The sequence below is a fragment of the Bos javanicus genome, chromosome 3 (genome assembly GCF_032452875.1).
Source record: "Bos javanicus breed banteng chromosome 3, ARS-OSU_banteng_1.0, whole genome shotgun sequence".
NCBI lineage: Eukaryota > Metazoa > Chordata > Mammalia > Artiodactyla > Bovidae > Bos > Bos javanicus.
Window position 1 is genome coordinate 94224468 of NC_083870.1, and position 16479 is coordinate 94240946.

Genomic DNA, 16479 nt, shown 5'->3' on the forward strand with positions numbered 1-16479 from the left:
CTTGATTAGAACCACTGAGCTGTTTAATTTGTTTGGGTGGAGAAGAGCCAAATGAAGAGGTTTAAGAATGAAGGCATTCCCGTGGATTTGTGATTAAGGTTTCCAGTAGAAACTATAGATAAGTCTTTTCCTTTTTTATGGAGTTGACAGTAAATTGTTTCTAATGTCCTCCTTTTCCCTCATTTACCACCACTGTAGGCTGCATGTTGCTGCTGTACCGGAGTCTCTTCCCTGTCGGGAACAGGAATTCCAGGACATTTACAACTTTGTGGAAAGCAAACTCCTTGACCAAACTGGAGGGTGAGTTGTGTTGAGGGAGGCAGAATGGTCAGGAGGCCCCTGCTAGTGCACCACTGTAGGTGTGAAAGGTTGTTGTTGAATCACACAAAGACGCCGCGATTCTTGGCCCCCGGAGGAGAAGAATTCAATCTGGAGCCAGAGACGAGGCTTGATTGCTCAGAGCTTTTGTGTAATAAAGTTTTATTAAAGTATAAAGGAGGTAGAGAAAGCTTCTGACATAGGCATCAGAAGTGGGCAGAAAGAGTACCCCCTGCTAGTCTTCAGCTGGATGTTATACAGTCACTCAGTTCAGTTCAGTTCAGTCGCTCAGTCGTGTCCAACTCTTTGCGACCCCATGAATCACAGCACGCCAGGCCTGCCTGTCCATCACCAACTCCCAGAGTTTACCCAGACTCACGTCCATCGAGTCAGTGATGCCATCCAGCCATCTCATCCTCTGTCGTCCCCTTCTCCTCCTGCCCCCAATCCCTCCCAGCATCAGTCTTTTCCAATGAGTCAACTCTTCACATGAGGTGGCCAAAGTACTGGAGTTTCAGCTTTAACATCATTCCTTCCAAAGAAATCCCAGGGCTCATCTCCTTCAGAATGGACTGGTTGGATCTCCTTGCAGTCCAAGGGACTCTCAAGAGTCTTCTCCAACACCACAGTTCAAAGGCATCAATTCTTTGGCGCTCAGCCTTCTTCACAGTCCAACTCTCACATCCATACATGACCACAGGAAAAATCATAGCCTTGACTAGACGAACCTTTGTTGGCCAAGTAATGTCTCTGCTTTTGAATATGCTATCTAGGTTGGTCATAACTTTCCTTCCAAGGAATAAGCGTCTTTTAATTTCATGGCTGCAATCACCATCTGCAGTGATTTTGGAGCCAAAAAAATAAAGTCTGACACTGTTTCCACTGTTTCCCCATCTATTTCCCATGAAGTGATGGGACCAGATGCCATGATCTTCATTTTCTGAATGTTGAGCTTTAAGCCAACTTTTTCACTCTCCACTTTCACTTTCATCAAGAGGCTTTTTAGTTCCTCCTCACTTTCTATATAGTCACTAGCAGTCTGTTAATGAAAGAAAGGAATGTCTTAAAACTCAGAATGGCACCAGGCCCCTCACCCATAAGATGCATTTTGGGATAATCTTGGCACCAAATGGTTTATCCTGGGCCATAAAATGATTAACTTGAATCTTGAAGAAGGGCAGACAACCATACAAATAGTTTCATTTACATAGATTAGGGGAACAATATCTGAGTATAACATACTGGTTTGTCAAGTAGGTTCTGAGCCAAGAGGAGGAACCGGCTTGAAGATAGAGTCTGGAGTAAATGCATAGTACATTAACATAGCTTAAGACAGACATTTCCATAAGAAAAAGGCTTTGGTTATCTCTAGGTTTGAGAATAGTTAACTTCAGGTGAAACCAGGTGTCATTATGGCAACACAGTATTTTAAGAGAAACCTCCTTTTAAAGTTGTATAGAGAAGGAAAAAATATCGCTAGTTTGTTTCCTCCTGCCGCTTAAGAGAGATAAAAATGTCTGACACTTGCAGGCTATTTCCTCCCTTTGGAGCCCCCTGGCCTTCCTGCCTGTTACCCTCTCAGGTGCAGTTCAACCAAGCAGCCTTTCCCTAGTGTTGGAAAAACAGGCAAGCTCACTGCTGAAGCAGCTTTTGTTATCAGAGTATTTCTATAGAAATTTTGTCTTACACAGAAAATAACTCTGGCCTTTTTGGGGAGGCATTTTGCATACAGCATTGCTTATGGAACGAGTGACTGTATATAAACAGGTCCTGCTCTAATCAGCTTCCAAAAATGACCCTTACTCCTCCCACCTCCACATCTCAGGGGTCCTTCCTTCAGCATACATTCTCATACTCATAACTGACGATAGTGTGACGCAGCGACACAGCCCTAGCCCGGGTCTTCTCTCGCCCCAGGTGCATGTACATCTCCGGGGTCCCTGGGACAGGGAAGACTGCCACTGTGCACGAGGTGATATGTTGCCTGCAGCAGGCAGCCCAAGCCAATGAAGTTCCTCCCTTTCAATACATTGAGGTCAATGGCATGAAGCTGACAGAACCCCACCAAGTCTACGTGCAAATCTTGCAGGTGAGCAGAGCTTGTTAGGCTTTCTTGGTTTATTTTGTTTTGGATTGGGGTGTGTTTTTTTGGTCAAGCAGCTTGCAGGATCCTAGTTCCCTAACCAGGGATTCAACCCAGGCCCTCAGCAGTGAAAGTGCAGAGAGTCTCAGCCACTGGATTGCCAGGGAATTCTGATTGGGGCTTTTTGGAAAATATCGTTTCTGGGTGGCACATGAAAAGGGAAAGGTGTACTTAGTTTTGTGCATATAATATGTTTTCACCTTGCCGTATGTGTAGCAGTAGAAAGGGCAAAGAAGGCAGAATTCATGCCCTCAAGGACCTTGAAGTCTGGGAGCTAGTACTTACCAGGAGGGTGAAAACCATTAGTATACACAGGCATGGCAGTACACTGGAAAAGGGTAGGCTGGACTTTCGACTCACTAGCTGCTGTCCCGAAACAAGTAATGTCCAGTCATGCAGTGATGATTCTGGAGGGGCTTCTGGGATTGGCCTGTGACTCGTGTGCATTTCAGACACAATTTATGTCTCTTGTGGCCTTCTCTTCTCCTCCTGGTGGAAGGCAGAAGGTAGGATACTGAAGTCCTCAGGCTAAATAGCTTCCTCTATAGGCAGATTTAACTTTAAACTCTTAAAAGGGGAGTCAAATTCTTAGAGTGTACCACTCCCATTCTTTTCCCCCTCACTGCAGAAGCTGACAGGTAAAAGGGCAACAGCCAACCACGCAGCAGCACTGCTGGCTAAGCGATTCTGCACTCAAGGGTCCTCTCAGGAGACCACCGTGCTGCTTGTGGATGAGGTGAGAAGGCGCCCACGGGAGGACCGCAGTGGCTCTGGACTGATGTTCGGGAGCAGATACAAGGCAGGAGGGAAGTCCTGGCTCCCTTCTCCTTCACTTGGGCACATTCTCTGGTCGGGAGGGGGCATGTGTCCATCGACATCCTTGCTGCTCAGGTGGTGTGACCTGAGGGCACATGCTGCTGAAGCAGCGGTAACCGGCTTCTCCCTGGGGGCCTGGCTCATTCTCTGTGGTTGACCCTGTGTCTCTCTCCGTTTCCTGGCAGCTTGACCTTCTGTGGACCCAGAAACAAGACGTAATGTACAATCTCTTTGACTGGCCCACTCACAAGGAGGCCCGCCTTGTGGTCCTGACCATTGCTAACACCATGGATCTGCCAGAGCGCATCATGATGAACCGGGTGTCCAGCCGACTGGTAGGGCCATTCTCGAGCTGTTCTTACAGTCCCAGAAGCTGGGCCAAGGAGTTCTGCAAAAATGAATACATAGGAATCTAAAATAGATAGGGAAAAGGAAGAAATGTTATTTCTGAAATTCTGGTAATTTCTATATTAGAATTAAATATGTCACCATTGCATGGTTTTCTGCAAATGTATCTTCTTGGGGTTCTACTACCTCTGCACTCAAACTGCACAGAGCACTAAAGGTTTAATTATTTAAAAGAAAAATTAAGTGCTTACCCCTTGGCAGGCAGTGATAGATGCATGGAATGTGGCAGTGAACAGGGCAGACCCGGTCTCTGGCCTTGTGGACCTTGTGGTTCAGGAGAAGTGAAACCAGAAGCTCAGCCGATGTTACAGAGCCAAAAATCCTCCCTCTAGCTCTAATGAGAGCACCTCTGCTCAGATCTACTAGTAAATGATTCCGGTAGAATAAAAGTTTCTTTTAAACTAAATGAAAAAATTGTTGAGAACTACTGCCCTACAGGGTCCCACCGGCCATTGTCAGTAACAAAAGGAGCAGGAAGCAGTGGTAGTCCTGGGATGAAATGTGTAAATTGTTATCTGAGACTTGGTTTGGGGGATTTGCAAGTGGCTTTCCACCAGGACTGTCCTGAGTGGGAAATCCATGAACTTGTTCCTCTGTCGCCTTGGCTCCCCAGGGTCTAACCAGGATGTGCTTCCAGCCTTATACTCACAGCCAGCTGCGGCAGATCCTATTGTCCCGACTCAGACACGTAAAGGCTTTTGAGGATGATGCCATCCAGCTGGTAGCCAGGAAGGTGAGTTGCCTTTGGGGCGCCTGTGGCCACACTGACAGTGTTTGCTGACTACCTGCCCATGTCAGGCCCTAGGCTGGGTGCTTTGGAGGTGAAGAAAAAATTAGGAAGTCCTCTAAAAACAAATTCCAGAAAATAGAAACAAAATTCTGAAAAATTCCTTAAGCTTCTTATTGTATGATTAATTATTAAAAGGTACTGAGTATGATGGGCTTTTATATATATATATATATATGTGTGTGTATATATATATACACACGAAGATTAATTGATTCAGAGTGTTTTGTATGATTAGAAGAGCAACATAGTCAATGAGGTAGACAAACCTGGTTTGAACACTAATAGGTATGTAGCAAGTTATAGAAAAGTTACTTTAAAACTTCTGGGCTCCGGTTTTCTTCTGAAAAATGGGAATGATAATAGCTATGTCATAGGGTCATTGTGGGAATTAAATGAGACCATGTCTGTAATGTGCCTAGCAGGGTGCATGCTCTGTGGTGGGTATGACGTGTGGCATTCTCCCACTTGAGGCGCACTGGGAGAATGCCAACTGAGATTCCACTAAGAGTTCTCCGAGGCTGCTGAGGAGCAAAGCAGGTTAAATGTCTACCTGGGGCTAAACAAAAGAAACCACACGGCCACAGTATTTGAGCACCTAAAAGAATTGTAAGCTTCTGTCTAGTTTCTTGCCAGAAGTAATGTGAATTCTGAATGGCTATAGCAGCAACACTTGTCTAAAACATGTGCTCAGAGCTACGCACTCTGTTAAGTATTAGGGTCAGCAGAGAGCCAGATATGGTGTTTATCTCCAAGCTATGCTTTCCAGGAGAGAGAACCTCAAAGTTACTCTCTACCCCCTCTATTGGGTAGAGTTTCTCCACCCCTCAGCTAAGTTCAGTCGCTCAGTCGTGTCCTACTCTTTGCGAACCCAAGGACTGCAGCACGGCAGGCTTCCCTGTGCATCACCAATTCCCAGAGCTTGCTCAAACTCACGTCCATAGCACTGGTGATGCCATCCAACCACCTCATCCTCTGTGGTTCCCTTCTGCTCCTGCCTTCAGTCTTTCCCAGCATCAGGGTCTTTTCCAATGAGTCAGTTCTTTGCATCAGATAGCCAAAATATTGGAACTTCAGCATCAGTCCTTCCAACGAATATTCAGGACTGATTTCTTTTAGGATTGACTGGTTTGATCTCCTTTCTGTCCAAGGGACTCTCAAGAGTCTTCTCCAGCACCACAGTTCAAAAGCATCAATTCTACCCCTGCAGTCATACACTTTCTGAAAGTTCTTTTCCCTCCTCTGAACGGTCCTTTTATGTACCATCCTACTTATTCGAGGTTTTCTTCCTTTGACCAGGGGAGGTGGGCTGGAGTCAGGGAGGGTGGAGGTCTTCAAATTCAGTATGCAAATAGTAACTGTCTATATTTAGTAAAGGACATCCCCTTCTTGGCAACAATTGCTAGTGTTCCAGGTCGAAAAACTTTCTTTCCTTGAGAATAAATTTCTGGTTTCCTGCCGTGGTATAAGTGGGATAATCTCCAGGGCAGAGAGTTTTATGGAAACAGCACAAACTACCAAGGCATAACATTTTCTCACAGAGCCCTCAGTTGCTCTCATGTTCACCCAACAGCATGAAATGGGGGGAGGCCTAGGCAAGGGTCAGCAGACTTCGTGAATGGCCAGTAGTAAATGTTTTAGGTTTTGTGGGCCATAATGGTCTGTTACCACTATTCAGTCCTGCCCTTATATTGTGAAAGCAGCCACGTAAACAAATGTGCAAAGCTGTGTTCCAATAAAACTTTATTTACAAAAACATGTGGCAGGCCATAGTTTGACTCCTAATCTAGGGCATCAGTTTCTTAACTTTCAACCAGTCCTCCTCATTTTAGACAAAGTTCCCCCTTTACCCCCAGTTCCAGTACCACTAACAATTTGTGTGTTTTGAAGATTTTTAGTGTAGCTTTAGGTTTGTTCTTGGATTCCTCACTATTGATTTAGGACAGGGCTTTCTACAGTCAGCTAAGTCAACCACTACTACCCTGCCACCTCTTTCTAACTTTCAGAATTATATTGTTTACTGCTCTCCAGTTGCTTGCTTATTTAGGGTTCTTGGTCTTTAAATACTGTTTCAGAAGGCTTCAAATTTGGCTGCTGTTTTTACCCAAAACTCTTGCCTGTAATTTCAAACCTCTTTTTTGTTCCTTAACATAAAAAGAAACATACCTATATTGTTTATCTTGTAGTTATGATATCTGATGTCTTTGTGAGTTTACTTCTATTACTTCTATAAACAAAGCCATGTCTATATGGCCTTGTTTCCTTGTTTTTTTGTGTTTTGCTCCTTAGAGCTTTATCTGGAAGTTGACTGAGGCCTGGGTTGAACTTGAATTCATTTAGTTCGTTTTGTGCTTCTGTCAGTTACCAAGGGGCACTGCCAACTGGGGCCATTTTTAAACAAAATTCTCCACTGAGGGTTTTTAGGAGACACAACATAAATTCGGGCTGCAGATCCACATGAGGGCTTGTAGTTGCAAAGAGTTGCCTTACACTCCCCCCTAATACCAAAGTCACACAGGCCATTTTTCTTGCCATCCCTTCTGAATGAAGAGTCACTCACCCTCATACTGGGGGTGTAGTGTCTGGACCCCAAGTTTATGCAAGGTCTTCTCAGATTCCATGTTTGGTGGCCCCAGCTTTTTCTTTTGACTCCCTCACACCAGCAGCAGTCAAAAAGAGTGCTTATGGTCACCAAGACTCATGCCCTTGGAGGGGGAACTGCTTTGGGTGTTTTCTTGCCTCCCAGGGTCCCCTGCCCACTCTGATTCTAGGCCTCTGCAGCAGCCCTTGAGTCCCTGCTATTATCCACTGTATGGAGCTACTTCACATGAGGGGAGGAGGAAAGATAGGGAGGAAACACCCATAGGACATCCTCACCAGCTGAATATGGAAAAGTAGAAGGAGGGAATAATATACACTGCTGTTCGTATTTCTGTCTGGGGTCACTGGAAAAGTGACCCCAAAGTATTTTGAATGTCTCATAGTTGAATTTTGAAAACAGAAATAGAAAACATATAAAAACTCCTATAATCCCACTTCCCAGAAATAACTCTTTTTAGTGTCCTAATTTGGTGTATGTGTGTATACCTATATAGTTTGCGATTCTGTTTTTTAATCTTATCACTTTGTTTTTGATTTGTTTCAATATTTATTTGTTTATTTGGTTGTGCTGCCTCTTCGTTGTAGTGTACAGGATCTTTACTTGCAACATGTGAACACTTAGCTATGGCATGTGGGATCTAGTTCCGCAACCAGAGGTGGAACCCCGGGCTCCCTGCATTGGGACCACAGAGTTTTAGCCACTGGACCACCAGAGAAATCCCTGCAGTTTGCTTTTTGAGACCTGATGTTGTATAAATTTTGGAAGAAAATAGTTTTTTGGGGATACCATCAGACAGGATGTCATCGCCTGCAGTGGTTGTTAGGCAAATGACAGCATTGCTGGAAAGCACTGGGAATATAGAAACAGGTCCCTGCAGACAGTGCTGAGTCCAAGAGTTCCCTCAGTGCAATTTAAAATGCAAGGCTTCCCCTGGAGGGGGCCCAGGAGCCCCTCGGCCCCAGTGCACATGGAAGGGCAGGCACAGAAGTACAGCTGCTGGAACGGGGGCTGGTCTGATGCATCGAATCACGGCTTCCTCTGGGTCCTCCAGTTTCATGGCTTTATTCCCTCTTGATTCTGGTTCATTTAGCCATTGGCCAGGTGGTTTCCAAAACTGACCACGTGCTATGAGCCTCAGGCTGTGGCAAAATAGGCTCCACTTTGGTCTCTTGGCTTTTTCTCTTTATACAAGGAAGAGACCCTTCTTTTTCCAGATGGTTCAATAATAATCTTGGGCCAAGGGTCTCTTCTTATAGATTTCTTCATTTCTCTATTATTAAATACAGCTGAGAATTTCTGCCTTTTCCATTCTGGAATTATCTGTAAAGCCAAGACAAAGGTGTGGACTCAGGGAAGAGTTCCAGATACAGTATGATAATTTACAGTGTAACTAGGCTCCTACCACATTCCCGGCAAGGGCTAAGTACTTAATTTCAGGCTTAAGTCCATTTGTCTTTATTGAATTTGTTGCAGTTTTGCTTCTGTTCCATGCCCAAGAGGTATGTGGGATCTTAACTCCCTGACCAGGGATCAAACACTCACCCCATGCATCGGAAGGTGAAGTCGTAACCACTGAACCACCAGGAAAGTCCCCCTACCTTCCTTTTTAGCTGAACACAGAATCAGTTGGTTTTTCTCATGGACTGAGATGACAAGGGGATCTCAAGGAGTAAAATATTGCCTCTTGTAGGTCGCAGCCCTCTCTGGAGATGCACGACGCTGCCTGGACATTTGTAGGCGTGCGACAGAGATCTGTGAGTTCTCCTGCCAGAAGCCCGACTCCCCTGGCCTGGTTACTACAGCCCATTTACTAGAAGCCATAGATGAGATGTTTTCATCATCATATATCACTGCCATCAAGTAAGACCCTTCTGCCTCCTGCCTCTCAACCTCCCTCGGAGGACCACTGAAGAGGGCCATGGAAGCATGTTTTCCTTTCAGAGCTTTTACTCATTCAACCTACATTTACCGACAATGCTGTTCTTTTTCTTAAGGGGCATAGTCTAGTCAGAGAGACAGAAATGTAATCCTAGTATGATATATTGAGTTACACTATAGGTGTTTATGAAGTAAAGTGCTGTGGAAATATGATTCAAGTAGCTATTCTCTGACTTTGAATGATGTACTCAGCCATGTAATGGGAGTGCTGGTACATGTCCAGATATACTTGCTGTGTTCCCACACTTCCAAAGTGGTATTTTTCATATCATTTTGAGACTTTGGGGGGGCGGGGAGGGGAATCCTTGCCAAATAATATAGGAACACAGGAGGAGACAGTTCCAAGTTTTTTCCTGTCTCTTCTCTAAAGACACAGAATATCTTTGACTTTTGTCCAGGTTGGTGGTACAGGAAGTCCCCTACATACAAATGAGTTCCGTTCTGAGAGTGCGTTCATAAGTCCAACGAAGTTAGCCTAGGTACCCAACTAACACAATTGGCTATATAGTACTGTACTGTAATAGGTTTATAATATTTTCATGTAAGTAATACATAAAAAACAACAACACAAAAGAAGGAAAACATTTTTTCATCTTATAAAAGTATACAGTGTAGCTCAACACCTGGCATACGGGAGCTGGCAACCAGGGAACAGGCAGGAAGACTTAACTGACTGGAGCGGGGAGAGGCGGTGGGAGACGGTAGAGCTGAAGGATCATCAGCAATAGGAGATGGAGGGCACGCTGCCACTTCACTCACCCTGAGGTTGACGGCACAGGTTCTGGTTCCTTGCTGGAACCAGATGTACGTTCGTATCTTTGAAGGTTCACATGTAGGGGACTTACTGTGCAGCCACTTCGGAGAATTCACATTTCCTCATTTTCTTTAAGAAATTCCTCCGTTCTGGAACAGAGCTTCCTGAGAGCCATCCTTGCAGAGTTCCGTCGATCAGGACTGGAGGAAGCAACATTTCAACAGGTGATTGATCTGTTTTTCAAAAACCCTAGATTTTGGTCTGGTGCCTTTAAAATATGTGGGAATATCAAACCAACTCATTTTTATTGAGCCTGGTATATTGAAAATAAAATAAAACCATATTGAATTGCCTGAGAAGAGACCTACAGCAAATGATTTCTGCATATGAGATTGAAGCTTTACTATGTGCCAGATACTTCTATGCAAGTCGGAGATTCACAGGTGAACAAAAGTTACTGCCCCGATACAGTTTATGGTATGGTGGGAGGCATGGCTCTTAGAACAAGCCTTGTTTAAAAACAAATCACAAAAACCAGTCCAAATGCTCTGAGCATAATTTCAATTATCTCAAGTAAAGGGATCATCGGGGCTCCTGCCTTAATGAGCCGGGGGCCTCCTACTTATGCTACACCTGTCATGTCTCTGCACCTGGCCCCACTAGAGTCAAGTTCAGTAGGGTCTTCATACCCCGCTGATTCTGCCAAGCCCATTCCCTTGGCTGTGGTTTCGATGGATAGTAGGTAGAGACAGTGAGAATCTCTTTCATCCATTCATGTGAGTCACTAATTAGATGACAAGGCATTTTGGCTATCTTAAGAGAGTAAATGGCAGTCACTCCTGCCATTTACCGGTGCTTCATTGAATTTCTTCAATTTGACATTCAGAGCACTGGGCAGAAATAACATCGTGTCAACACCTGCCTCAGGCCCTTGCTGTGCTTTGTTTTAATTAAACAGTTGATTCCCCTGGTCTGCACCAGTTCTAAGTTGGCTGCTGGGCACTGGCGGAGGCAAGGTATGTTTGAAACTGGTGCGCACAGGTACTGGGCTGCCTTTGAAGATGAATTACCAAAGATGTTTGAGTGTATACCCAGCAGTTTGTATGTCTGTGTGTATGAGTATGTTTTAGATAAATAGAGAAGTCAGGAGAACATTTCCTTCCAGCTTTTCTTCATTTATTTATGTTTGGCTGCTCTGGGTCTTCGTTGCCACTCTTGGGTTTTCTCTTGCAGCGAGCAGGGGCTACTCTTTGTTGCGGGGCTCGGGCTCTTCATTGTGGCAGCTTCTTCTGCTGCAGAGCACAGGCTCTCGGTCTGCAGGCTCAGCAGTTGTGGTGCCTGGGCTTAGCTGCCCTGAGGCATGGGGAATCTTTCTGAACCAGGGATCGAACCCGTGTCCCCTGCGTTGGCAGGTGGGCTCTTTCTGGACCACCAGGAAGTCCTGAATTCTGTTTTTAAATATTTAGTTACTAATCATGTTTTGCCTGTTACTGGTTTTCTAAAGCCTGAGACAGCTCTTCTGCAGAGTGTCCTGTATTCTCTCTGGACTTTTGACTTTTCCAAGGGTCATACCTGGGCACCTGCTCACTGTTTCTGCCAAGGAAAAATGCCCGTATAGCAAAATTTGACTTGAATTATGACACTCTCAACTGGAACCATCAGCCCCTGGAGATGAGGACTGTTTGTACAGCTGTGACAGTTACTAGGCATTTCATATCTATTAACTCATGAGGAATGTCATATATTTAATAGATAAAACTGAAGCTTAAAAAGTGAAATAACTGGCCCAGTTTGCTTATTTAGGTAATTGGTAGAACCAGGGTTCAGACCTGCTATTTTCTGATCCTGAGGCCAGTACTACATTCTGTCCCTGTCTTTTCAACCCAGTGGGCCACCCCTTGGTTCCCTTCTGGGGTCCTGAGTATCCTGGAAAAGAAGTGTCTCAGTTTCCCCAAAGAAATAATGATTGGATACAGGACTACCCTTATGACTAGCTGACCTCAAGTTTGCTTTTTGTTTCTAGGTATACATTCAGCACGTGGCGTTGTGCAGGATGGAGGGCCTCCCGTACCCCACCATGTCGGAGACAATGGCGGTGTGCTCTCGCCTGGGCGCCTGCCGTCTCCTCCTCGTGGAGCCTAGCAGGAATGACGTGCTCCGTCGGGTGCGGCTCAACGTCAGCCAGGATGATGTGCTGTATGCTCTGAAAGAGGAGTGAAGGGCTTCACAAGGAAGGACTGTGATCTGTTTTTAAGAAGCCCTATTTCCTTTTTCTAAGCACATGGAATCATTGTAGCAAAGTGTGGAAATGGCTGTCATGTATTTTGGGATTTTCCATTAAATCATTTACTTTTTCCGGGATGTTTGGGAAGTTTTACAGTCATCATAAATATCAAATTATAAAACCACACACTGTCCTTCCTACAGTAGGCCCTCTCTCTGGCTTTTATTTCTGTTGGTAGCCCTGCCATTTATTTAATGGTAACATAGCATGTATATAAATACATGCACACAATTACTGTATCTATATAAAATAGTTCCAGGAGAGTAAGGAATTAGCTATATTGGTTGCCTCTGAGATGGCTACCTTCAGGGTTAGAGGAAGACTTTCACTGTATGTCATTATGTTTCTTTTAACTTTTGAACAATGTGAGCGTAACATACTTAGTGTATAAAAAAGAACTGTTGGAAATAATATCAGTAATAAATAATCCCTGCTGCTGCTGCTGCTAAGTCGCTTCAGTCATGTCCGACTCTGTGCAACCCCATGGACTGCAGCCTACCAGGCTTCTCCATCCATGGGATTCTCCAGGCAATAACACTGGAGTGGGTTGCCATTTCCTTCTCCAATGTATGAAAGTGGAAAGTGAAAGTGAAGTCCCTCAGTCATGTCCAACTCTTAGCGACCCCATGGACTGCACCCTACCAGGCTCCTCCGCCCATGGGATTTTCCAGGCAACAGTACTGGAGTGGGGTGCCATTGCCCTCTCCCTAAATAATCTCTAGCAACAAATAACTAGAAAATGGAATTTTTAAAAAGGTACCATCTATCATAAAAAAATCTTTAAAAATTACTTAGATGGCCTAAAAAATTAAGGAACCTAGGAATAAATCATTAATAATAAAGAGATAATTAATCTCAATTAAATAATCTAAATATAAATACATTCCAATTAAAATCTTGGTAGGGTTTTTTGTATAACTTTGCAAGTTAACTCTGATAAACCAACAACTGAACAAACTGACATCTAAAAGCCTCATGTCAGGTCCTGAGGAAAACACATCATCCGTGTCATAGTCCTGCCAGAAATGTTTGCTGTGAACCTACTGCTAAAAAGAATTATCAGGTAAATCAAAACTTACCTAATAAAAAGAGCTAAACAGCTAAGTAAATGTAAGGACTTTGGGTCATGGATTTAAGACATTAATACAGTTATAAGCATTATTATGGACTATATTCATATTAGGTAATAGGATTATGTAAATGTCAAGTTTTATGTGTGTGACAAATTATTGTGGTTGTGTAGAAGAATGTCCTCATTCTGAGGAGAATCATGATAAGGCACTGAGTGAAATATAACATCTGCAACTAATAGACATGCATATATTTAAAACTGCATGTAATGGACTAAGGGTCAGTATCAGAATAAAGTATTTTACAATAAGAAAAAGGGGAAATGGGTAAATAAGGCATCCACAGAATAAGAAATATGAATGGCCGACAAATTAGAAACGTAGTAAAAGATGCCTGCAAGTCAAAACACGTTCGTATCTATTAAAACATCTTTCCATGGTGATATGGAACAATTAGAACCCAAATGGGAGAAGGCAATGGCACCCCACACCAGTACTCTCGCCTAGAAAATCCCATGGACGGAGGAGCCTGGTAGGCTGCAGTCCATGGGGTCGCTAAGAGTCGGACACGACTGAGCAACTTCACTTTCACTTTTACGCATTAGAGAAGGAAATGGCAACCCACTCCAGTGTTCTTGCCTGGAGAATCCCAGGGACGAGGGACCCTGGTGGGCTGCTGTCTATGGGGTCGCACAGAGTCGGACACGACTGAAGTGACTTAGCAGCAGCAGAACCCAAATGCCTCTTTGATACAAGTGTGAACTAGGACAACCGCATTGGGGATGATTTGGTAATATTTAGTCTATAAAATCCTATTAGCCAGCAGTTCCACTGCTAGAAATACACCCTAGAGAAACATACACAAGGAATGTATAAGAACACCCATAGCACTGTAATGGCAAGCCATTAGAAAAGTGAATTATTTTCATACTATGAGATATCATACAGAAATGAAAAGTAAGATCAATGGATGAAGCTTAAAACCAAGGTTGAGTATAAAAAGGAGTTAAGGAAAAATATGTGCAGGCAGTGATAAGGATACAATGTTAAAGCTAGCAAAACATATTACAGTATGTCTACTAGCAATAGTAATGCTCAGGAATAATAAACTCCAAAATTAGGAGAGTGGATATCTGTTTGGGAAAGGGTTGCAACATGAGAGGTGGACGGGTGGCTTCAACTATATTTCTCAAACTTAAGTGCCCATGTATTTAACTCACACAAGAAATAGAAACCGTTGAGTACCTACTATGTACCATGCACTGCTCTAGATATAACTTAAAACACAAAGACTTCTTTTAAGTAGCTTGCATTCTAGTGAATGTTAAATATTGTCCCTTTTTTAATGTCTTAAATATTTCATTGTAAAATATTTTCAAATTTAATGAAATATGGGAGTGAAATTTCCACTTTATTTACTTCTAACACTTTTTTTCTTGGCTACCCCGTGTGGCTTGTGGGATCTCACTGCGGAGGGCCCAGGTTTGGTGCAGCAACCAAGATCCCACAAGCCACACGGGGTAGCCAAGAAAAAAAGTGTTAGTCTTAACCTCTGAACTGCGAGGGGGGATTCCCTGAAATTTCCATTTTAAAACAATAAAGATGGGGAATTCCCTGATGGTTCAGTGCTTAAGACTGACTGCACTTCCACTGCAGCGGTACCCTGATCAAGAAACTAAGATCCTGCATGCCAAACGGTATGCCAATTAAAGCTGGGTTTTTAAAAATATAAAATAGTAAAGACTGTCTCTTCCTCGGAGAAACCACCAAAAAGAAGTAAGGACGGGAAGATAATTCAGAAGTTTAGGAAACAGGCAAGAGGAAACGATTTGCAAGGTTCCAGGTGGTTATTTCTCTCCCCCACCCACCCATACATTGCATTGGCTTGCAGGGTAGGAGAGTAAGAACTTGGTGTTAAACTGTCTGAAGTGACTTTATAAAGAGGTGCGATGAGTACTGCCTCTCATATATTAAAGATTAAACCCGCCTTCTGATTAGAAAAGGTACCTTTAGATGCTGCAAGATTAAGAGGAATCTGTGAGCTTCTGTCCCTAGAGACTCAAATTATAAAGGACACTGAAAGAGATGGTAAGGCAGAGAAATCACTCCTATAGGGCGGCGGCCGCAACCACTCTCCCCGCCTCGCCGACAGGGGCGAGATGAGGACTTGAAGCTAGATAGGTGAGAGAGCACCCAAGCAACCTTGGAATGGGAGTGACGGAGGAAGGTTGGCGGGAAACCTGTAAATGGGCTAGTACAGACGGCGAGGCTGCTGCATTTGCTCCAGATGAGGAACAACGTGGAACGGCCCAAAGACCCTCCCAGAGAACTTCGCGTTACCTGCCCGAAGGCGCCTGCGCGCTGAGAACTCCACCCTTGGAGTCACCTGTAGGAGCGCCACGCCCGCCTCGCCTTGCGCATGCGTGATACGCGCCGCACCGGCCGTGGAGTCACGTGTTAGGGCGCGAGGCGTCTCCCGCCGGGGCGCTTCCTGTCACGGCTGCCTCGGCGGCCCGGGGGCCGCGGGAGGCCTGGGCGGTACCGGGAGGGAGAAGGCCCGGGTCGGTATCGGATCCGCCGCGAGGTATGCCGCGAACCCGCCCTCTGGCGAGGGAAGAGGAGGGGACGGCGGGGGAGATGGAGGCGGCCGGGCAGGGCTGGGCAGGGCGGCGCGTCCTGCCGCGGGAGTGGGGTTCCCGGCTTCGCCTCCCCTGCGCACTCCCTGCCCTCCTCTCTCCAGAGCCTGCGTCTGGGTCCAGCACCACTGCTCCCAGTCGGGTGCCCCCGGAGCCGCAGACTTGGCGGGTCTCGCCGACCCACTCACTTCGTGTCCCCCGTTCAGTTGACCACCCACCGTACACCCAAGCCACTGAAATCTGATGCCTTGGAGTCACTCTGAGCGCCTCCTCCAGTGCGCGCACAACCAGTTAATCTCCGAGTCCTGCTGGTGGTACCCCTCTAACTCTGGAATCGGTCCACTTCTCTCCCTCCCCAACACGGCCCCCACGGTCCCTCAGCCTCTCCCCTTTTCGCCGGGACCGATTCACGATCCTCGGTGTCGAGACGGCTTCCAGCCTGCGTTCTCCCTCCTTCCGTCCTTTCTGCAGCCAGGGGGCATGTTTCTGAATCGCCGACTTCATCCCCTCAAGTCCTTTGCCTTCAGAACCGTGCCCAAACTGCTTTAGGCTTCAGAGTTTTTCTCATTTGCCCCTTGCTAACATTTTCAGCTTCGCTTGTCTCACACTGTATGCCGCACTAATCCCAGCTTAGTTTCCCTGTGCAAGTCAAGCTGTTGTCACCTCAGAACCATTATCAGGTTGTTCCCTGTGTTTGGAATCCTATTCCCCTTCCTCCCCTTT

At 45.2% G+C, this 16479-nt stretch overlaps 1 protein-coding gene and 1 long non-coding RNA gene across 3 annotated transcripts in view; one reads left to right on the plus strand and one right to left on the minus strand.

Moving 5' to 3' along the window:
- ORC1 (origin recognition complex subunit 1) overlaps positions 1 to 12120 on the plus strand; it is a 37300-nt gene extending 25180 nt beyond the window's left edge. For both annotated transcript variants that reach the window (XM_061411973.1, XM_061411972.1), the window contains 8 exons: positions 199 to 300; positions 2236 to 2407; positions 3090 to 3197; positions 3463 to 3612; positions 4299 to 4418; positions 8765 to 8934; positions 9903 to 9990; positions 11790 to 12120. In XM_061411973.1, coding sequence (XP_061267957.1) covers positions 199 to 300; positions 2236 to 2407; positions 3090 to 3197; positions 3463 to 3612; positions 4299 to 4418; positions 8765 to 8934; positions 9903 to 9990; positions 11790 to 11984 — 1105 coding nt within the window. In that variant the 3' untranslated portion in view covers positions 11985 to 12120. The remainder of the gene's footprint in view (positions 1 to 198; positions 301 to 2235; positions 2408 to 3089; positions 3198 to 3462; positions 3613 to 4298; positions 4419 to 8764; positions 8935 to 9902; positions 9991 to 11789) is intronic.
- Positions 291 to 15546, minus strand: LOC133244591 (uncharacterized). The gene is made up of 3 exons (XR_009735448.1): positions 15461 to 15546; positions 2747 to 9966; positions 291 to 1357 (listed from the first exon to the last, which is right to left on the minus strand). It is a non-coding gene; the product is annotated as an uncharacterized LOC133244591 (long non-coding RNA).
- Between the last annotated feature and the right edge of the window lie 933 nt (positions 15547 to 16479).